We start from the raw sequence: 23,792 nt of genomic DNA, 5'->3' as shown, positions 1-23,792 counted from the left end.
CATTTGGGTTCCAAAAGAGATAGTTCTTCCCAGAGTTCGGATAGCCTATTGTAATATTCTCGAATTGATTTGTCACCTTGGGTCATCATGAACCTTCTCTTGAAGATTGCACACGTGCAATATCTTTAAGGGAATACATATTTTTAAGGTATTCCCATGCCTTATTGGCATGATCAAACTTGGCAAGACTAGAACATTTTTTAATGTCATCAGACTCAACACTATTGATAAGCCATGACATTATTTTTGCATGTCCCATTTTCCACTCTTTCCATTTTTTTTCATAAGAGGCTAAAGCCTTGATTTTCTCTTCCTCCGATAATGAGACCTCCTTATCTCCCTCTTTCTTGGTAAGGGATAGTTTAGGTTCTGAATCGGAACCATCCATGATTCCCCATAAGCCTTTACCTCATATGTGGTGCTTCATGATTGAAGCCCACGTTTCATAGTTTGTGTCACTTAATTTCATGGGGATGATGGTGACTTTTTCATTGTCATCCATCATTTACAAGGGGTGAGAAAGAAGAAGGATAGAAAAAAAGAAACAAAAAAAAAGAAAAAATGTGTGAGAAAGGAAAGAGATACAATCAGTGTTGTGAAAAGCGTTGAGGCGTAGCGAGGCGCTCCACTAAAATCTGAGGCGAGGCGTAAGCCTCGAGGCGCAAAGCGTAAGCCTTAAAAAAAATTAAACTAAAAAAAAACTATAAAAATGATCTAAAATTATAAATAAATAAGAAATGCTTTATTAATGAAGCGTCAACCAACACGAAATAAAAAATATCAAATAAATACGAAAAAAAATATGAGATTTACATGTAAAAGTAACATTAATGCAACAACTTGATCTATATAAGTATCTAATTGCGTAAATATGAGCATTCATTCAATAAAAAACTAATATTAACAACAAAATGCATATTAGCACTAACAACATCATGTCATAATTAAAAAATGCATGTTAACATTAACAACCAAATGTTAATGTATTTGTCCAGAATTCTTCAAAATGAGAGTGTTAACATTCACAATTACAACTGAAAGTCCCAAAAAACATATAAATGGCCAATAGCTCTATGATATGAATTAGGACCTAGGCTCTTGTTGTGTCTCGTCATCATCAATATTTAAGTTTTCAATATCATCATCTGAAGAATCCATATAAATAGGTTCTTCTTCATCTTCATTCTCTGACTCTTCATCATCTACACTTTCATCCACGTCCTCAATTACTTCTTTTGCTTTTCTTTTTCCTTCAATAAAAAATCATGCATTAAATATTTATGTTATGTAATTAAAAAAATACATTTATATCTATGTCACATGGGTGCGGGTGCGGGTGCGGGTGCGGGTATATATATATATATATATTATTTTATTTTATTTTATTTTTTTAAAAAAAAGATATTATTTTATTTTATTTAAAAAGTGCACAGTCACAGCACTGTGCGCACTGTGCACAGGCACTGTGCGCACTGTGCACATGGTGCACAGGCACATGCACTGTGCACTGGCACATGCACTGTGCACTGGCACATGCACTGTGCATTGTGCACTGTGCACTGTGCACTGTGCATTGTGCACTGTAAACAGGCACAGCACTGTGCACTGTCTCTTTTTATATAAAAAAAATCATTTTTTTAGTTTTTTCAATAGACATTTTTGGACTCGGTCAAAGTTGACCGAGTCCAAAATGTGGACGAACTCGGCCTCGACTCGTTGACCGAGTCTGACTCGGCGTTGACCGCGTCTAGGCCGAGTCCGAAGCCGCACCCGTGTCGGGGCGTGTCGACTCGGGTGCGGCACCTCCCTAGCCGAGTCCGTGTGACATAGATTTATATTCATAGCTAGGTAAAAGGAATATAACTTTACCTCGATCTCTTGAAGACATGTCTTGCCTAGAACCACTTTGTGAAACATGTGTTGAAGTGACTTTTTCAATAGGCACATGTTCAATGGCATTTATGTCGAAGTTCGGATCCAACCATGAATCCTCCAACCAATTGGGATCACTTGGCAACACTGAATTTTCCTTCTCCACAATCCACTCATCGTTTGAATCTATATGATCTAGACATATAGGGTCTTTGGTAGCCCTCCTCTTCATATTTCTCTCTCTTAATTTCATATTGTACATTACAAAAACCAATGCATTCATCTTCTCTTATTCAAGTCTATTCCTTCGTTTTGTATGCACCTATAATTTCAAATCATTGATAATCAAATATAAGATAATTAAACATATAAAAATATATTTTCAAAAATAAAATACAAAGTCACAAACCAATGAGAAAGTACTCCAATTCCTCTCACAGCCCGATGCACTGCATGTTAAACTTAAAATTTGAATTGCAAAATTCATCAACTCAGGATTTTCGTGCCCAAATGAACTCCACCAATCAGCTGCATTCAAATAAAAGAATAAAAAATTGATAAAAACATTAAGAATGTCATAATTAATAAAAACATAAAAAAATATTAACAAATAACAACATAATTGCAAACTTACCAGGACTTTTTAATTTTCTTGTTGTAACAGTTGCCTCTATGCCAAACAAGCCCTTTGTCTTTTTAAATGCATCGATTTGTGTTTTAATTTTCAACCGAATATTTGTATCAGAAACTAATTTTTCAACACAATCATAAAAGCCACCCATAACTTCTCCATCAGGGTTGAAGTTGTCAGCATAATGAAAATATGGATTTAAATAATAGGCAGTTGCATGCAAAGGCTTATGAAGTTGCAAATCTCATCGTCTATCAATGATATCCCAAATAGGTTTATATTTTCTTTGGACATTGTCAAGGTTTGAAGCAATTTCCTCCTTCACTCTATCCATTGCCTCATACAAAAATCCCATAGCAGGTTCGTCTGCATCAACGAGTCACAACACTTTCACGAGAGGTAGTGTAGCTTTAATTGCATATGATATGGCAGCCCAAAACTTATGATCATTAAGAACAATATAAGAAATGTTCTTAGCATCAGATTTCTTATAGTAATTAGATGTTCTAAAATTTGAAGATAAGAACATCGACTTTAACTCTTTCTTATAACATTCAATACTATGAAGTGTAAGATATGTTGTGGCAAAACGAGTGACGGTTGGACGCAGAAGTTCTTTCTTCTTTGTGAATTTTCTCATTAAATTTAATACCCATGCATGACTATAAATGTATCTTGCAATTTTTTTTGCCTTTTCCACTGTATCTTTAAAAATTGATATCTTTCTAATATCTTCTAACATAAGATCCAAGCAGTGGGCTGCACATGGTGTCCAAAAACATGTTTTTCCTGCTGTTAACATATTTTCAGCTGCCACATAATTTGGTGCATTATCTGTAATGAATTGCACCACATTACTTTCACCAACTTCTTCAAACAACTTACACAAATTTGCACCAGTTTTTTTTATGTCGCTGATGTCAACGGACTTCAAAAATACTGTCCCAGATGAGTTGTTCACAAGAAAATTAATTAAGTTTCTTCCTTTCCCATATGTCCAACCATCTGCCATAATACTGCAACCAACCTTTGACCACTCTTTTTTGAACTCTTTCAAAATTTCATAAGTACAATCTACCTCATCCTTCAAAATCCATGTTCTTATCTCATGATAAGAAGGTGGTTTGAACCCTCGCCCATAATTTGCAATAGCTTCTACCATTGCACCAAAATATGGATTGTTGCAAAGATTAAATGATAAAGCATTTGCATAAAAAAATCTACCAATGGCACAACATATATTTTTTCTTTCATCCCTTTTGAAAGCAGTGTTTATTGTGATTTGTCGTGCTTCTTTGTTCACAAAAAGGTCCATAGGACCAGCTGCACTTGTTTTTGCATCACTACCTGATCCACTAGCTTCTTTATTCACATTATCGTCGGTTGATGATCCAAAATAAACACTTCTCCCGATATCCAACTTGTTTTGTTCTAACTCTTCTTTCTTTAGCCTCCGATCCTTTAGATGATTCTGAAAAAATCTTTTCACGTCAAGTGGAACCGCTTCGCACATGCTTTGTGTCAGCTAAGTGATGTTTTAGCTTATAGATGTCTCATGTAGTCTCTTTATGACAATAATTGCAAATTACATGTCCTACGAGTTTGGGATCTTTAATAGGATTTGGAACTTTAACTCCATGATCCCATCCTATATCTTTTGCCATTGTTCAACTACAAAAATACATAACACAAAATATATATTAACATCATGCATTCTGATGACCACAATACATGAAAACAAATGCAAAATAGACAATCTTGGTGTATAAGCTATACGAATCCTAGAAAAAAACATAATTGACGAGAAAAAAATAATAAATATAATTAGGTCAGTTTTTTAATTGGGTCTCAAAGTTCATTCAATAATGCACACTTATAGCCACACACACAGTAGAGATAGAGTGGAGGTGGTTTGGATCCCAGATTTCTTCTCAAAAACAAAAAGAAAACACCAACCAACTCCAAGGCACTCCAAACAAATTTTGCATCGATTGAAATGAATACCATCACAAAAAAGCACCAACAAAAGACAAAAAATATCCTTAAAACACAAATAAAACACCAACGAAATTTGTCTTCCTTTTTTTCGAAGAAAGAAGAGCATGTTAAACCAACAAAATAACCATCCCTAGAATTCAACAAGAAGGTATATCAAGAACTTCTCCGGAGATCAACCCCAAGAAATTGTGAAAATGCCAGGAAAAAAAAACATATATTGAATATGCTAAACAGAGGTCACCATTATGTTCGAATATTTCAGATGCTTAACATAAGAAAGGGGGAATATATGGAAAATTCCTAATCAGAGGACAGAGATCTTTTGATTCCAGCAATTCGACAGGGATAAAAAATACATATTTTAATGAAACTTAAAATATCTTAATCAGATGAGTTCACACAAATCAACACCAAAAAAAAAAGATGAAACTTAATAAAAAGAGGAACCCACTAATTCTAATGAACGAAATCAGTCAACAGGGGAAAGAAAACATACCAATTACATTTAAAGATAAAAATGGTATCATTTCATTCATATTTAGATGCAAAATAACATAAAAACAAAGGAACATATTGTTCAGAAACAAACACATCTACGTATAAATCACGAAAAGCAACTAGAAAGAGAGAGAAACAAAATAAAAAACGAAAAGGGTAGAAGAAAACCCAGAAAATTGTTAACTTCAGATACCGATGTCTCAGAAAACAGAGAACTTTACCTGTCACCGGAAAACACAGAGGTCGTCGGCGGCGAGTGGTGGTCGGCGACAGCAGTGGCGACGGCGGCGAGTGGTGGCTGGTGACAGCAGTGGCGGCGGCGAGTGGTCGCATGGCGGTGGTTGTGAGTCGCTGGCACGGCGGGTCGTTGATGCCTTCTCAGCAGAGGAAAGAAGAAGGTGGAAGAGGCAATGATCGGCGACGGGTGGTGGCCGGCAGCGAGTGGTGGCCGGCGACAGCAGTGGCGGGGGACGAGAGGGGACGGAGTGGAGAGAGAAGGGGCGAGGGTTTTCCCTCGCCCCGAAGCGCCTGTGTCTTTTTTAAAGACGTAGGTTCTCGATTGTTCGAGAATACGGGCCCGGATCCGGGTCGAACTCGGGTCCGGACCATCCGATTTTTAATGCGCGCCTCGCCTCAAGGCGTACGCCTCAAGGCGCATGAGGCGTACGCTTTAACGATGTTGCACTTTTTAAGTGCGCCTCAAGGCAAAAAGGACCTCGCCTCGAGGCGAAGCGCGCTTTTTGCGCCTTGAGGCACGTTTTTAACAACACTAGATACAATACAATGATGTTGAAGCCCTTCAAATGATACGTTTTGAAGTCGATAATGAAGTGATGAAACACTTCTCTCCAAGTGACAAAACACTTTTGCAAGAATAAGGTGATAACACACCTTTTGCACAAGGGGCACGGAAACCGAGGCGACCTTTCTCCATGATCTAATAACCCCGCAACTCTGATACCATGTAAGAAAGTGGTGGAGTTCCACCAAAGCACTTGAACCAAGCAAACAAGTGTCTAGAAAGACACTTCACACAAGACCTGTAAAAGGGTAAAAATGGAAAACACAAAAGTAAAAAAAAATGAATTTTATTAAAATGTGAAATGCTTAAAAAGCATTTTCTACAAGTGAGTTACAATGGGGGATGTACCCCTATTTATAATAGAGAGGGGAGAGCTCTCCCTCTAGCCGTTGGAGCTAGTCCAACGGCTAGATTTATAGCCGTTGGACTAGCTCCAATGGCTAGAGTTTGGTCAAGTTCCAACCGGAACTTGACCAAAACTCTAACTATCTAGTTCTATTTGAACTAGATAGTTAAAATACAAAAAATAAATAAGAAAAAATAAAAAATACAAAATACAAAAATATTTTACATTTTAACAACAAATATCCCTGATATACATGTCACTATCCAAGTCTATTGATGTGAAATAAACAACTTCAACAGATCTGAGAGGAATTCTGAAAGTTCCTCATTCAGAGGTCACTTTATGATTTAGTTAGATAAAATAACTTCAATAAAATTCATGCCATGCATCAAAATGGCAGTTGTGAACAAAAGCAAGAATGCATGCACCTCGTTTGTTCACATGAGTGTGGTGTTGAGAATAGTTCGATACATTAAGAACACAATATCTAAAGGGTTATTCTTATCATCTTCCTCATCTTTAAATATTATTGCATATACTGAATCTGATAGAGAAGATCCCAATAACCGACACTCAACTATGGGTTTGTGTGTGTTTTTGGGTGATTCCCTTATATCCTCGAGGTGTAAAAAGCAGTTGAAAGTGTCTTTATCTTCCATGAAAGCTGAATATAGGGCGATGGCTAAACAACAACCAAGGTCATGTGAATGAGATCCTTACTTTCAGAGTTATCTTGTGATAACAAGAGTGCCGTATATATAGTCATCAATCACACATTTCATGAATGAATAAAGCACATCGATATGGATTGTCACTATGTTTGAGAAAAACACTTGAAGGAGACCATTGCTTTACTATATGTTCAGTTCGAATTTCAGATTGCGAGCTTCTACACCAAATCTCTTCCTCTACTACGATTGTTTTTTCTTCTTAACAAACTTTCAATGATCCCACCATAAGTTTGAAGGAGAGTGTTAAAATATAATGTATATATAATATCATGGGTATTTTGGTCTTTTTTGTAATTGTAATAAATACAGTCTAATAGGGACTGTATAGTCTTTTTATTTTTAGTTTTTCATCACCAGCAAATAATTATGCATTAAATATTTTTGTACGAGGCTTCTCATGAAAAATGAATGATATCTGGCAGAAATAGCAAGTTCCCACACCATATGAATAGCAAGAGATACTGAGTGCTCCCATTAACCTCTTCCACAATCCTTGAACCCAACCTATGTCAGGTAACCACACAGACAAAACTGATACTAGTACTACCGACTCAAATTTAGCAATTCCTTTCAATTATGTTACAATCTTTCTCCTTAAGTTCATAATTGATTGACTCACCAGTTCAGCAAGACCCGTGGTAGTAACCTTGCCAAGCATTTCATGAAGTACTCATCCCACATAAGATGGAACTCTTTGCCAAAGTGTATTCCTTGACTTTATTTTATAGCCTTAAGCTAAAATTGCAATTGGAGGTACAGATGGTCAGACCAGTGTGACAGTATTAAGTGGAGTTGCCAGCAGACTGTGAACTAGTTTGTACAAAGTGGACCTCATGTTGTTAGCAACCCAGCTCACTGAAATTAGTGAACCCACACACGCACCCATGCGCACTCAGACATGCATGCCATGCCCATGCCTACGAATGCACACAGACACACACATGCACATGCCAAAAGCCTGCACACACATAGACATGCACATGCACATGCACATGCACATGCACATGCACACACACATGAACACATAGAGTCTGGTGCAAACAGAGGAAAGCATATGATTGGTCCAAGAAGCATCCCAAGATTCAAGCAATTGCAAATGATATAACTAGTAAATATATTGCTAATCTAACCAAACTCTTTAAAGAGACTCATCAAAGAAGTTAAAAGGCTTCCAATTTTATTGTTTAGTCTTGGAACTTCGGCCTTGAATAGATCCAAGCTATCTCACAGGGATATACCATTTTTGGTCTTTTGTCTAGCGACATGACCGGAGTTACTGGAAGCGCCTAGGTAAGTGGGGAAGCGTGCTTCCCCAAAGCGCGCTTTGGAAGCGCGAAACGTCGTGCTTCTGAAACGCGCGGGGAAGTGCCATTTTTAAATGGGAAGCATGCTTCCCTTTAATGGGAAGTTGGCTTCCCATCACGCTTCCCTCATTTTTTCAATTTTTTTGTTTTTATTTTATTTTTTATTTTTATTTTTTTTGCTTCCCCCTCGCTTCCAGTTCGCTTCATAGGTCACTTCCGAGACGATTCCTGGTTCACTCATAAGCGGTCCCACGCTTCCCGCTTCCTAAAATTTTGAAAGTGCCTCGCTTCCCGCTTCCCGCTTCCCGCTTCCCGCTTCCCGCTTCCCGCTTCCTCAACTGGCAACCATGGACATGACACAACATGAGGACACGGGACGTGACACGCCCATGACACATACGGAAATAATTTGTAATATTTTAATATTTTAATAATATTTTCAATAATAAATATATTTTCATATATTAAAATATCAAAAAATATTTCTTAAACAATTAAATAATGAAAAAAAATTTATGCCTCATGTGCTATTATTGAAACAAAAATTTACGAACTGATATCTCTAGTTACTGGCTTCTTCCTACTGCCATTTGTTAGGGGTGCACATTGGCCAGCCCAATTTGAGGCTCGTAAGGGCCCGACAGCCCAAACCACACCCAGGTCTGCCAAGAGCTCAACCTGACTTTTATTGGGCTCGGGATCGGATAATGAGGCCCTGAAAGTACCCCTTGTTAGGCCCGCATCGGGCTGGTTGGATGGGTTATGAAGATCAAGGCAATAGGATTGCAAAGTTGAAAATCCAAACACGGTTTTGGCCCAGATTTGAGAAATATAATTTAATTTTCAAAGACATTTCAGAAATCACACATGATTTTTATCAGAAAAAGCTGGATCCGGATGGTTTAAATCGGTGGCACATCATACAACATTGGGATGGAAGGCTTCAGCTTTTATAGAGAACAGATGAGAAATTCCTCTGAATGAATGAAATAGAACTAAGCACTCACCATGCCCATCCTTCTATGCATTGAGGCACACCTTTTCTATGCATGGAGGCGCACCTCATAAAACTTTCCAGCTACAATTTTTGGTAACAACATTTAATAAATAAGACAAATAATGAAGTTAGGAAACTGACAAAGAAAGGTTTTGCATCAAATAGTGTGAGACTTTTAGTCCCATATCGAGTCCTCACTCGCTCTCTATAAAATATTTGCAACCACCCCTTGCGTAAGGCCACCTTTATAGCTGACTAGGCTTTAACCCTAGTTGGGTTCTGGGGTGAGTGTATATTCTTTAGCATATATTTAATGGGTATAAGGGCTTGACTCAGGCTGGCATTAATACCCGAGCCCGATCTGATGGCATATCGGGCAGGGCTTGAATTGATTTTTTTCAAGCTAGGTTTTCAAATGCCAGCCTGAGCCCAGCGTGTGGCGGGCTGGGTACCCAATACCGGACGGATACCCAATCGATGTCCATCCCTAATTATTATCTCCTGGTTTGAAGAGCCTCGCCCTCAAGCCAGCTTTAATCGCTTGTACCTTTTTTCAACTTTTCTCAGGAAATGTTGAAAATCACTCGGACACACTTGCTCTCATTTCCCTTCCTTTTAAGAAACGCTAAATTGTACATGTCCAATGACTTCGACTAAGCTTGACTTGATCACACTGAGATTGTACTTAGTTATCTTGACCTCCCATACTGAAGCTACTAACCAACTGAAATAGATGTCAGTTTTGCTATTGTCAACCTACACCTAGCTTGTCTAAAACTTGTTCCATTTGCTGTTCAAATCCCACTTCCATCCAACCAATCCAAGTAATTTTCATCAAACCAGACTGACATGAATCTGCATATACCATGCCACCACTTATGACAGCATGATTTGATCATAGTGACAAATATTGGCAATGCTTTAAAAAAACAAAAAAATATGCACTATTTTGCCAGCGGTTTAAAATGGTAAATTTTAGCCAAAATTAATTTATTCTCATTTTTTCCTTATTTTTGTCAATATTTGTTTTCTATTTTTAATTATTTTTTGTGTTGATACTTTGCCAATAAAAACACAAGAAAAATAAAAAAAAAATCAATTTCTTATGAGAAAATAGTGGTTGTCATTTCTCTGTTTTCAACTTTTGCAACTATGAATTCAATACATAAGCCTGCATCAATTCCATCACAGTTGCCATAGTCAAAAAAACACAACATACTATGCTAAATTCCCCCCTCTATGTCCATTAGTTGAATAAAGCTATTGCACTGCCACTGATGTGGAGTTTCATAACCACTTGTCTCAAATCTCTTGGCCTCCACATGATCAACAAAAGACAAGAGCAGCCTATTGTTCACTGCCTACATGTGCATGTCCCATGAATTGGTCTAAATGTCAGTCCAAAACCCTCTAGAACTGCAGGACTGCAGATTGTGTCAAACAGACACCCAACCAACTTTGACTAGGTTGCACGCAGAATATGCTAATGCCAATAGCATCCACAGTCAAAAGCTAGGCTATCTTGACAATTTGAACCACCTAACTATTTTTTGTTTGACATAGACTTTTGCAATTTATTTAATCCAGCTGTCATACTCGCATAGGGTGTATAAACCCTGAGATGCATGTGTTATCAAAATTTGGCCACATCCACATGCATATGGGGGCTCCAAGTTGGGTTAGCTACCATATAGGGAAAATCGGGCATGTGAGAATGTGATGCACACCAACCAAGCACCCAGTAAAGGTCGCAAGCACCTCATGTGCACTGTCTTTTACACTATTTAGGACCATTTCAAGTGATAATGGTACTTAAACCATTTGCACTATGTTTAATCCAAACAATCTTGGAATTAGATAACATCTCATGGTTATTGGGTGAAACTATTTGCTCCTACCCGATAACATATGGTGCAAACTAGGGTGGTTCCAAGTGAAGAGAAACACCAAATTCTGCCTTTCTAAAATTAGGCTAGGGTTTAGTTGGGATGCCACCCAAATAGCACCCTCGCAAGATTGAATCATGGATTAACCATCTTGAACATGCCTTTTATAACTTTATAACCATGAGAAATCTTCATGGTATAGCCCAGCTAGACTTCACTTTCGGGCTGTGAAAATGCCAACATTGGCCAGGTTGTGAAATAGGCTCAAATGCAGTCTGGTCAAGCCTAGTTTCGATGCAAATCAACGAGGTTGGGTCAAATCCAGAAGTTCATATGAAGTTAGGAGCAGAAATACTAGTTGTGGAGAAGTGGCATCATAAGAGCTAAATGTTCAAGCCTAACAAAAATTTCTCACAGGTCATACCATGAAAGAGTTTGTGGGTCAATTCTCATCAAATCCACCGGGTGCAAATTCATCAACCATAACTTGTATATCAGTTGAGTCATCCTCAATTTCTTCTTTCTGATATAACATGTTCACATATATACTTTTCTTCATCAGGATACTCATCATAAATCGGCCCTTGTTCACATTTTCTATGAGGATTGTTATAGTCTGTCAGACCCATATTCTGTTTCAGAGAAACAAGAAAGAGAGAGAGATGGACGAGAGAGAGAGAGAGAGAGTTCGATCTTTTTTCATTAACCTTAATCATCTATTTAAATAGGTGATTAGGTGGAACAAGATTACAAGGCATACATAATTATGCTAAATTATGTAATGACCACCCCACCAGACTTATGAATATTACTTTTAACACTCCCCCTCAAGCTGGAGCATATATATCTATCATGCTCAGCTTGCTGCAACATCTTGAGAAACCTGCACTTGCAAGAGGCCTCACATGACTAGTAGAAATATGCCCAGCCTGCACTAAGTCACGTATATAGTGACAATCAACTTCAATGTGTTTCGTTCTCTCATGAAAAACTGGATTGTTATATAGGTAGTTGCTCGATTATCACACATCATCAACATTGGGGATGGAATCATCACTAAAAGGTCTTTTAGAATGAACCTAACCCACATCATTTCAGCAGTTGTTTGAGCCATAGCTCTATATTCTGATTCAGCACTGGAGCGAGCTACCACAGTTTGTTTTTTACTTCTCCAAGTAATCAAGTTTCCTCCGACAAACACGCAAAACCCTGTGGTGGACTTTCTATCATCGATGGCCCCTGCATAGTCTGCATCTGAGTATGCAATTATATCCAGGTTGGAGCTTTGTTTATATAACAATCCCTTTCCAGGGGAGGATTTCAAATACCTGAGAATCATCGTAGTTGCCTGCCAATGCACTTGAGTAGGTTTGTCCATGAATTGGCTTATCTTGCTCACAACTAAGGAGATATCTGGCCTTGTTACAATGGCATATAGAAGCTTACCAACCAAGGATCTAAAACTTCTATTGTCAATAGGTTCTGCTTTTTCATCATACATATGCAGTTTAGGATCCATTGTTGGTTTGACACCTAACATCCCTGTTGCATACAGTAAGTCAAGTACAAACTTTCTCTGTGATAGAACTAACCCCTCACTGTTTCTGGCCACCTCTATGCCCAAGAAATATCTAAGAGAACCGAGATCTTTTGTGACAAAGTGCTTCTGAAGATGAATCTTTGTGTCTGAAATGTCCTTTGCACTACTCCCTGTAAGAATAATATCATCTACATATACAACCATAACCACAATACCCGCGAAGGTTTTCTTGATAAACAAGGAGTGATCTGAAGAGGACTTGTTGAAGCCAAATGAAGACATAATTTCAAATAACTTCTGAAACCATGCACGGGGACTTTGTTTAAGACCATATATAGTCTTTTTTTGTTTGCACACCTTGTTCCACTCCCCCTGAACCTCAAACCCGGGAGGTTGCTGCATGTACACAGTCTCAAACAGATCCCCAAGGCGTTTTTCACATCTAACCGGCATAAACTCCATCTATAATGAACCATGGTTTTAAAACTCGCTGAGTCAACCCGACAAGGCAAACTCGGCCTGACAAGACTCGGCCTTGACTCGGCCTGACTCGGCTTGACTCGGCCTGACTCGGGCGAGTTCTGGGATGTTTGAAATTTGATTTTTTATTTGAGTTAAACAAACATGGGACGAAGTACGGTTGTTACAGACAGAACATGTGTTTTGTCTGTTATGTTCTAAGGGTCTGTCCAATCTTGGACAAGCAATCAGACAGACCCTTAGGGTCTCTTGTGAGTGTGTCCTTAGTCGTCCTTGTGTTGGCTGATTTGGTGGACTGATGTGCTCATTGGATTTGTGGTATGTGTGCTCTTGGATCTTCCCTGTGTGTGTGTTAACTTCGTAACACTTCGTAACAGGTACTAAGTATCACTATCATAGCATAATCAACTATAATATTCATCATGTATTATCAGAAGCATAAAATTAAGGAACTAAGTATATGTTGGAAACTGGTAATTGGCCTTGTGGTAGCCAGTAGCTAGAAGTCACTCAAGAGAGGATTCGTAACGTTTTCATAAATTTCTACCAATAAGACAAATGTCAACAGAGCTTCACATAAGTTCTTGATTGCTTGACAATGCACAGAACCATCAAAATACAAAAATCCCGCTAATTCATAAGAAACAACATTAGGAGCCAGTGTTCATAGGGAAAAGAGTTTTAGCTCTGTTTGGGAGTGAACAACCAGGATTTTATATGCTGCATCTCTTTCGAGAATTTTTGTCATGACACTTAATTTCATATTTTTCAACTGACACCATAGTTATTCTTCAACTTACTCCATAGTCCTTTGTCTAAAAAAGAAATTTGAAGGCCATTTAGCAGGATATCCTAGAGTTTTTTGCTACAGCATTAGTTGTTTTTAATGACCTTTGTTCATTTGTCAAGGATGTACATTTATATATGGTCACATGGACAACAAAAAGGACACATGGCATGCCATTGTTGTTCAATTTTTCATTAAGAATACTGTATAAGGGGGCATGACACAAGGGTAACTGGTAAGTTGGGAATATTCCTGTGAGATAGTCTAGCAGAGATCAGCCTATGCATTTTTCAATGCTACTGCTCTCTATGAATGGTTTAACTAGAAAATGACAAACCCAGGAAGTAATACAAGCAAAAACCAAGCTAATTTAGTTGATGCCAATTGTTATCAGCTCAAAAGCAACCTAAGAAAGAGTCACATCTCTCTCCCAGTTTCAGTGATTACATGCCTTTACACAACCCAAGGATCTCTTGTTTACTGAAAAACATGGTTTGAGACAAATTATAAATTGTTTTTCTTTTAAAATCAAAAGTTAACAAAACCTGGTCCGAGTCACCGAGTTGACCCGCCGAGTCACGAGTCAATAAAGAACGAGTTGAGTCCCGAGTCACGGGTTTTAAAACCTTTTAATGAACAACTACAGATATGACCAACCGAATAGTCCCAAGATGAGCTACTGGAGAAAAAGTCTCAAAGAAGTCAACCCCATATGTTTGAGTATACCCTTTGGCGACCAACCGGGCCTTGTACCTTTCGATTGAGCCATCCGACTTATACTTAATGGTGTAGACCCACTTACATCCAACGATATCTGCATCAGTGGGAGGAACAACCAAATCCCATGTGTCACATGAGAGCAAGGCATCCATCTCAACCTGCATCGCTTGCTTCCACTTAGGATCTAATAACGTTTGATGATGATTAAGTGGTACAGAAGTGGCAGAAAGAGCAAAGATAAAATTCTTCATGTGAACCCCAAGGTGTGCCTCAGAAACAAACTTGGAAATAGGATGTAACGTGCATTGTCTTTTACCTTTCCTGAGAGCGATAGGTCTATCATCATCAACATTACACATCTCAATATTTTCAAGAGAACTTACTTCTGACGAAGGCAGTGATGTAGGTGTTGATTCAGGTGGTAATCTGCGAGTGTACACCAGAGAAGGATCATGATACTGACCAGTTAAGGAAGATTGAGAATGAGAGATAGTTTGAGAAAATGACTCCAAGGGAAAAGGAGGAATGGGAAGAGGCAATGTATCACCATGTTCAACATGTAGTCTGGATGCAGTGGTGGAAAAATAAGGAACAGCTTCAAAGAAAGATATATTTGCACTAACATACTCTCTACGGAAGATGGGATCATAGCACCGGTAGCCTTTTTGATTTTTTGGATATCCAAGGAAGACACACTTGATGGCTTGGGCAGATAATTTATCACGGTTAGGTCCAAGTTTATGAACAAGGGAAACACATCCAAATACTTTGGGAGAAATAGGGAATAGTGGAGCACTAAGATAGAGAATTTGAAAGGGAATTTGTTCTTCCAAGGATGAAGACGGCATACGATTAATGAGATAACAAGCAGTGAGAATAGCATCTCCCCAATATGAGGGTGGCATATTTGATTTCAACATAAGAGTGCGAGCTACCTCTAGAAGATGCCTATGTTTTCTCTCTGCAACGCCATTTTGCTGAGATGTATGGGCACAAGTGGTTTGAGGACGGATGCCATGATTTCGATAAAATTGTAATAATTCATTTGACTTAAATTCGAGAGCATTATCAGTGAGGATAATCTTGACAAGAGAGTGAAACTGAGTCTTTATAATGACAAAAGACATAAGAATGAAGGCAACCGCCGACCTTTCTTTTATTAAGAAAACCCATGACAATCTGAAAAAATCATCAACAATAACTAAGTAATAATGACACTGAGATCGACAAGGTACTCTACTAGGTCCCCATACATCAACATGCAAAATGTCAAACGATGCTTGACTTGATGGACTCTGACTAGATGGAAAGGAGCTTCTTTGATGTTTGCCCAATTGACAGGCGTCACACTGAAAGGAATCAAACGGAGAAATCTGAGGGATAAGTCTACGAAGCTTTGGCAACAGAACATGACCAAGATGAAGATGCCACTGATAGGTATTGGAGGATGGCTCAGACACAAAATTCATTGATCTAACCGGCTGATGTAGATAATAGACACCACCTTCCTCATGGCCTCCACCAATCATCTTCCCCGTCAGCAAGTCCTAAAAAATACAACACACAGGATCAAATATCACCCTACAGTTATTTTCCTTAGCAATACGACTAACAAATAGTAAGTTTTAAGGAAATGAAGGAGCGTGAAGACATTAGTCAATTGAAGTGTGGAAGATATAGGGATGTTTCCCTGGCCTACAACCGGAAAAGATCTCCCATCAGCAAGTATAACATTGCGAGGCTCGGCAATAGGATGCAGCTTAGAAAAATTATGGGAAGTCCCACACAAGTGCCTAGAGGCACCCGAATCAATAATCCATCTACTACCTTGACAACTCAGACTATCACTTGTAGAGCATGTCACATCAGCAACAGGCATAGGAGTGCTCGAACTTGGAAGCCGGTGGGACACCAATTCATCATACTCTGCACGACTGAGAATAATCGAATCACTGGAGGAAGTAGTGGGGTTCTCTGCCTCGAGTTTAGCAACCTGAGCCTTGGACACATTCGTTTTGGATGATGGGATAGGAGATCGACCAGTCTTATCCCAGCACCTATCTTCAAGATGTCCCAGTTTAGCACAATATGTACATTGAAGCCTTCCTCTTCCTCCAGTATTTCGACGGCGACCTCTTCCTCGAAAAGTCAAGAAAGTACCTCTTCCACGAGTTGAGGTGATTGCAAGGGCGGATGCCTGTGATTCAGATTGAGTTTGAGGAAGAGTGATGGCAAGCCTACTCAGACGATTATAGGCTTCTGCAAGAGTAGGAACATCAGAACTAGTTAGCATTTGAACTTTGGCAACTGAAAAATCAGATGATAATCCTGTAAGGAACCGGGCAACCATAGTCTGCTCCTGATGGGACTTCTATTTGGTGCACCATAAGGGTCTGTGTGCATTTAACCTCTCAAAAGCAGATTTAACATAGTATTGGGCCAAAGTCGGATCTCCTTGTTGTAATTGATAAATCTCCTGCACAACTTGAAGAATACGACTCACATTGGTTTCATGAGAATATGTATCATGGAGATTGTCCCACATTTGTTTAGCTGAGGTATAATAAATCAGTCCATCAGCTATATGAGGTTGAACACTGTTCATTATCCATGACATCATAATGTCATTGTCTTCGTCTAAGGAGACATATTTTCATGTTCTTTCAGTGGGTTCTAATTCCAACCGGATGTGTTTTTTTTATGGCCAGAAATAGACATCATGAAGGTGCGAAACCACCTTGCATAATTAGTATCATCCTGCTTAACTGAGGATCCATATGAAAAGGGGTTCGCAAAGGCCTTATATTCACCAATGGCCTCTGATTTTTCGTCGTTATTTAGAGCACTTGAATCAGCCATAACAACAACAACAAAAATTTGTTCACCAGGGACAGCAACAAGACACTTGTTGTTTTTGCGCAACACTATTTTCTACTCTTCTCTTTCCAGATCTGCGATCAAATCTGATTTCAGATCAGCGTCTGACAAAAACTTTCAACAGACCAGATCTCCACTTGGAACGACACCAACCTGATCCAAGTCATAGCTTCATATCACTGGTTCACGATGATAAAGACACTCTTTCTGATCAGCAGCAGCCTCAACGCAACATAGTCATGGTCACAACACCAGCACACGCAACGGACCCACAAACAGATCACGATACACAGGTGCCAAACACTTTCTGATCAGCAGCAGCCTCAACGCAACACAGTCACGGTCACGACACCAGCACACACGACCTGTGCAGAAGTTTCCCTCTTTTTTTTTAAATCCACGAGCATATCACGATGATCAGCGACACCACTCCTGCTTCACCTTTCACGATTGGCAGCAGTCTGATCACGATCAAGCGACACCACTCCTGTTTCACACTTCACGACCAACATCATCCTAGAGAGAGATCAACGACACCACTCCTGCTTCACACTTCACGACTCGCAGCATCCTTGAGCAACCTCAGCAGCAGCGTCTTCCCAGAAGGGAGACCCGCTCTGATACCAAGTTATAGTCTGTCAGACCTATATTTTGTTTCAAAGAAACAAGAAAGAGAGAGAGATGGACGAGAGAGAGAGAGAGAGTTCGATCTTTTTTCATTAACCCTAATCACCAATTTAAATAGGTGATTAGGTGGAACAAGATTACAAGAAGGCATACGTAATTATGCTAAATTGCATATGACCACCCCACCAGACTTATGAATATTACTTTTAACAAGGATCATTGGGTTTCATGTGCTTATCTCTTGAATTTTCATGAATCCAGTTCTTTCCAAATATTTGAATGTTGACTTTCAAATTGGAAATTCATAATTGATTGTCAATCTCCCTTTCATGTTGCTTGTCACCGGAGCATGATGAAACAGAGAACTTTTAGATATTTCTTGAGTCGTAATCACCCTAGAGGACCTAGACACATTTTTGGTAGCTAAATGCACAAAGTTTCCTTTATTCATCAGAGTTGCTTTTTGAGAGTCTGAGACCATCCATCATCTCAATTCTAATATGAAATACATGAATGCAGCTTCCTCGTTCTTTTATGTACAACCATGGGGTTGACACAGGAAGAAGAACCTTGAAAGATAATAACGATATAACACCAAATGATGTAGATAACGCCCACAACAAGAAGATTAACCATCTTCTCATGCAAACCGTTGAAACCTCAAGGTCAAAATACAAGCAAAGTTGAATAATAGCAAAAAATTAACTTGTTTTGTTAAGAAAGTCCATAGCATATATGTATTTCAAAGTCTTAAACCTCAAAAAAAAAAAAACTCTGAATACAAACTAATCTTCTTAAGAAAAATTCCTAAAGAATTCTCGATAAAATATTTATCCTAATAAATATAAAATAACTAAAAACTACTATTCCTATTTTAACCCATAACATATTTATCCTAATAAATATAAACTAAAAGACTCAATCCTAATTTAACTCATCCTTAAAGACACTTGTCAAAGAAGCAAATAGATTTCTTATTTTGACTCTTGGATCTAAAGTCTAAACCATCTGATATGAATAAATCCAAGGTATAGTTATTGGTTCCATCGATCCATCCATAAAAGTGTAACATATTTTTTATCACGAAGCAAACTTAAAATATTGCTAATCAATAACGAATTAGATATTTGTCAGAAGAGGCATATGTGACAAGAAGGCACACATGGGAAAAGACAGATCAACCGCTGGCAAACAAAGCATAAACCAACAAAAAACTGATTCCATGCCCAACCAGCAATAATCATCATGAGGCCACATCAGCTCCATGCATTACCTGATTTCCTTTTGAATGTGAGAGAGGATAGTCGAAAGATTGGACAGTTTAACCACAAAATATCAAATAAATTCCCAACCAAATTATTTTGACCAAACAATTGGATCTTTTAGAACCAATGACTGTTTTTCTTTTTAAAAATATAACAGCCAATGTTACACGCATACTTCAAGAAATCGTACAAGCTAAAGAATACTTAGAATACGGTGTTGATGTTACATGACACATAACATAGCACTAATTGCAACAGGGGTATGTACAAGAACAACCACTAATAAGTGATTCCACGCTATGGAAGACTAACCGTGAGAGGCCACCCTTTCAAAGTCAGATTGTTACCGCCTTGGTTGGCTCCTGTCAAGATAGGCCTTTGTTAGATACATATGTATAATTAAAATGGAATTAACCTCCAATGAGTTTGAAATTGCATAAAATTCCAAAGTACAAGCAAGGCTGTCCAATGAGGAACTAAACAGGAAAATGTAAAAATGGTACAGATTCGGTATAATATAAACTACAGAATGGTACTATGTTGGTGGAAGGGTCTCAGATTAAAATGCTATCAGGGCTATTTCACGAAATTGAATAACGAAAACTGTGAGAAAAAATTAAATAAACCATAGAAAAATCTTGTTTAAACAATCATTACCAGGAACGCCAATTAATGACCCATCAGGACCTGCTGCTCTTGAGTTCAGTACGGCATTTATTTCACCTTTTATGTCCTGTTTCGCCATTTTATTTAGAAAAAGGTGAAAGGAATAGAGAAAAAATATTATATTGTTTCACCATATCTTACACACCTGTGTAGGTACTGGAAGTTGCTGGTTCCGTGCTTGGACTTGCTGAAGAGCAGCTGACATGCCTCCAGCAGTCCCATGTAGCACTTGCCTAAAAATGATTGCAATTTTGCAACAGAAATTTAGTGACATGATTAAGCTCAATGGCATTGCAATTATCACATTTATATCCAGAAACCCAAAAGAGACATAGAACCAAAGAAACATGAAAACAAAGAAAGAAACATCACAAGAAAAATTAGCAAGGAACAACAGAAAGGAAAATATGTTGTCAAATATTTTAAGGACATGCAGTTTATCCCAAAGACTAGAGGCCAAAATGGCTTTCAAACTATGTCACCTGGGTATGGGTATGGGTATGGGTATGGGTATGGGTATGGGTATGGGTATGGGTATGGGTATGGGTATGGGTATGGGTATGGGTATGGGTATGGGTATGGGTATGGGTATGGGTATGGGTATGGGTGTGGGTACGGAAGGTACGACACGATAATTCTAAAAAATGTGGGTACAAGGACACGGCTATATATATATATATATGGGTTAATATTGGCTACTAATGAAGGTACGGAACTAATGACCTAGAAATCATAGGTGCAAGTTGTATCGACTCAATCTAACCACATAAATGTGTTCAGCATGGTTTGTTTGTTAAGGATCAAGCCTTGGATCTGATGTAAAAATGTGATCTTTTGAGCTATGAAATTTTGGCACATTGTAGCCCATTGATTTTTGGACCTCTTTAAAAGAGTACTTGTCATAATCACATGATTCAAAACAAGTTTCTTACTAAACAAACCATGTAGATCGCATCGGTAACATTTGATCCACCAAAAATTTGAAATTTTTTAAGAAAAAATGATTTCTACTCATTAGTTATGTACCTTCATTAGTAGCCAATATTAACCCGATATATCACATAAATACAAAATAAACTGAATATAATCTAAATATATATGTTATATCTAAAATATATATTATATACTGAAAATATAATTATAAATTATAAATTGAATACAAACTTGTACGTACGGAGGGTAAAATGGCGTGTCCAGGTGTAGACGTGTGTCTGACACGGGTCCAGAGGGCAAAATGGAGTGTCCGTGTGACATAGCTTTCAAAATATGGAATGGTGAAGACAGCTTTTAGGCATGCATGCAAATAGGGATGGCAGTGGACTGGAGGAAAGCGGGGCCCGGCCCGCCCCGTTTGGACCGGGTATGAAGGGTATGAAACGGGGATGGAGGCGGGGACGAAGGTTAAAATCCATCCCCGTTCGGGGATGGAGGCGGGGGATGGACATTCACTCCCCCCCGTCCCCGTCCCCGCCTCAATCCCCGCCCCGCCCCGCCTCATCCCCGTTTGAACCGGGGGTGGAGGTTAAAATCCATCCCCGTGCGGGGATGGAGGTTCTAATCTTGAGGTGGGGCGGGGGTGGAGACCTTGTCCCCCGCCCCGCCCCGCCCCACTGTCATCCCTACATGCAAAGTAATTGAATTCTTATTCACTGAGAACAGGGGCACGCAAAAATGAATATATACTTCCATACTGGAACCTTTTAACATTAATGAGAAGGTCAACAAGTCGACAATATAAGTGCTGGAAATGAGAAATGACATACCCTGTAGGTTGCGGAGGTGCCCCTGTTGACTTCAACATTGAAGCATGATTTGAATCTGACAACTGACCCACATTATCGCCAAACCTTTGCTGTGGCACATAACAATGATATTATCAAATAAAACTGACACGCAAAAGTTCAAAGCAAGCACCAAAGAGTGGAAGAAAACGAGGAAACAGATCAGGCAAAAACCTTCATGGATGGATCATCAAGGGAGTCTCTTTGCATCGGCAACTTCAACCGTTCTTCATACATCTTCGTGGCCAGAGCATTTGCACCCTGAGTTTGCCTCAAGAGAGGTTCAGCGCCGACAAGACCGTTTGGAGTACCATTGAGAAGATGGGCACCTTCTCTCCTCTGTTGCTGTTGATGTTGCTGTTGCTGTTGCTGTTGCTGTTGCTGTTGCTGTTGCTGTTGCTGTTGTTGTTGCTGTTGCTGTTGCTGCACTGCATGTCTCTGCATTATGAGCTGCTGCATTTGCAGCTGTTGTTGCTGCTGCTGTTGCTGCTGGTGCTGCTGCTGTTGCAGCTGAGGCTGAGGTTGCTGCTGTGTCTGCTGTTGCTGCTCCCGTGCCTTTATTAGCTGAGTCTGCATCAACACCAAACCTTACACCACTACCCGCAAAAAGGGGTCCTTTTTGTTTATACACATACAGCTTATCACCAACATGATAAATGGAAAACGTTATCAAAGATGGTAATCTCAATTTCAAAAAGGGGGCATCTTTGGTAGCATTAGGAGAATCAACTATACATTCAATCTTGTTAACAACCACGATACAACATCTTCCTATATTGAGTCCTCCTAACTCGATGCTTCCATCTAACTCCTAATGACCACCACTAAAATAAGCGACTGTAAATGCATTAAAACATAGTGAATAGATGATGATAATGAAGAAGAGAAAGACTAAGACAACGATGAAGAAGAAAGGATTACCTCTATGTACGAAGCCGCGACATCGGAATGCTTTTCGTTCGTCCGGGCAATGAAGATGTCCCAAAAAACCGACCACCATTCAAAGAGGAAACCTCCAGGTGCATCAATGGCTTTAACAAGAAAACCCCCAAAAAAATTATCAGAGAAACACCCCAAAAAGACCAATTTTTGTTCTGGATTCAATTGGGTTCTGCTTACCAACTGGGTCAGAGGAGACCTTGCCCTCAGCCTGGAAGGCCTTGGCTGATGCTTGAAAATTCCTCTTCACCAAATAGTCATAGATATACACATCCAACCTATCCAACAACCAACATCAGCAAAGAAGAAAAATGAACCAAAGAAACCCCAAACAAGAAAAAACCTTGATTGAGAGGCTCACATTTTATCTGCTTCCCAGTTGGTCTGAGACATGATGACAAATCAAAGAGGAACCCAGAAAGAGAAAAGCGAGAAAAAGGAGATCAAGGAATGATCCTAGGAGGGAGAGTACAAGAAGGAAGCCATGGGTTTGAGTTTGGGTACCCTCTTTTCAAGGTGTTGCATGGGAGAAGACATTCCCAGTGAAGGGGGGAGCAGGAAAAGGCTTGTTTCTGGGCATTGGGTAGAGCTAACAATTGGACCTTGCTCAGTGGGGATGTGGGTTTTCCCTCCCCTCTTCTTTTTCTCTCTATTTTTCTTTAGCTTTAGGTAATAAAGAATAGGATTCTGATGATTGAGGAATTTGGGCTTGAAAGGATTGAGTTCTCACAAGTCACAGCAAAGAGAGAGCGATTTAGAGAGAGAACCAGCTGCAGCAGCCCAACGCCACATTCGATTGTCCTTTTACATCTCTTCTTTTTATTTTCTTTTAATTTGTCTAATTGGGGTTGTCATCAGTGGATGATATCTCCAATGTCTACGTCTCTTTTGAGTCAATGACCAACAGATCCATTTGATAAAAAGACATTGTTAGCATATTTTTTTAGGTTATGATGAGAAATGTCCTTTCCCTCCTGCGTGTCTTTTCAATAACTCAAGAAAGACGCCCGGTGATTCGAGTTACTAAGGTTAGAACATAGTTATA

At 39.0% G+C, this 23,792-nt stretch overlaps 1 protein-coding gene across 2 annotated transcripts in view; it reads right to left on the bottom strand.

Annotated features, from left to right (window-relative positions):
* Positions 1-23,560, bottom strand: part of LUG (transcriptional corepressor LEUNIG) — a 74,137-nt gene extending 50,577 nt beyond the window's left edge. Inside the window, exons 1-8 of one of the 2 annotated variants that reach the window (XM_089990028.1) lie at positions 23,109-23,560; positions 22,928-23,025; positions 22,730-22,839; positions 21,983-22,378; positions 21,791-21,879; positions 20,173-20,260; positions 20,019-20,094; positions 19,674-19,723 (exon numbers count right to left, since the gene is read on the bottom strand). In XM_089990028.1, coding sequence (XP_089846154.1) covers positions 19,674-19,723; positions 20,019-20,094; positions 20,173-20,260; positions 21,791-21,879; positions 21,983-22,378; positions 22,730-22,839; positions 22,928-23,025; positions 23,109-23,140 — 939 coding nt within the window. In that variant the 5' untranslated portion in view covers positions 23,141-23,560. The remainder of the gene's footprint in view (positions 1-19,673; positions 19,724-20,018; positions 20,095-20,172; positions 20,261-21,790; positions 21,880-21,982; positions 22,379-22,729; positions 22,840-22,927; positions 23,026-23,108) is intronic. The other variant, XM_089990027.1, reaches the window with a different exon arrangement.
* Positions 23,561-23,792: the final 232 nt, after the last annotated feature.

Source organism: Nuphar pumila, chromosome 15 (genome assembly GCF_984573655.1).
Source record: "Nuphar pumila chromosome 15, dmNupPumi1.hap1.1, whole genome shotgun sequence".
NCBI lineage: Eukaryota > Viridiplantae > Streptophyta > Magnoliopsida > Nymphaeales > Nymphaeaceae > Nuphar > Nuphar pumila.
The sequence above is the reverse complement of the archived record's forward strand: the minus strand, read 5'-3'. Positions and strand labels throughout refer to the sequence as shown.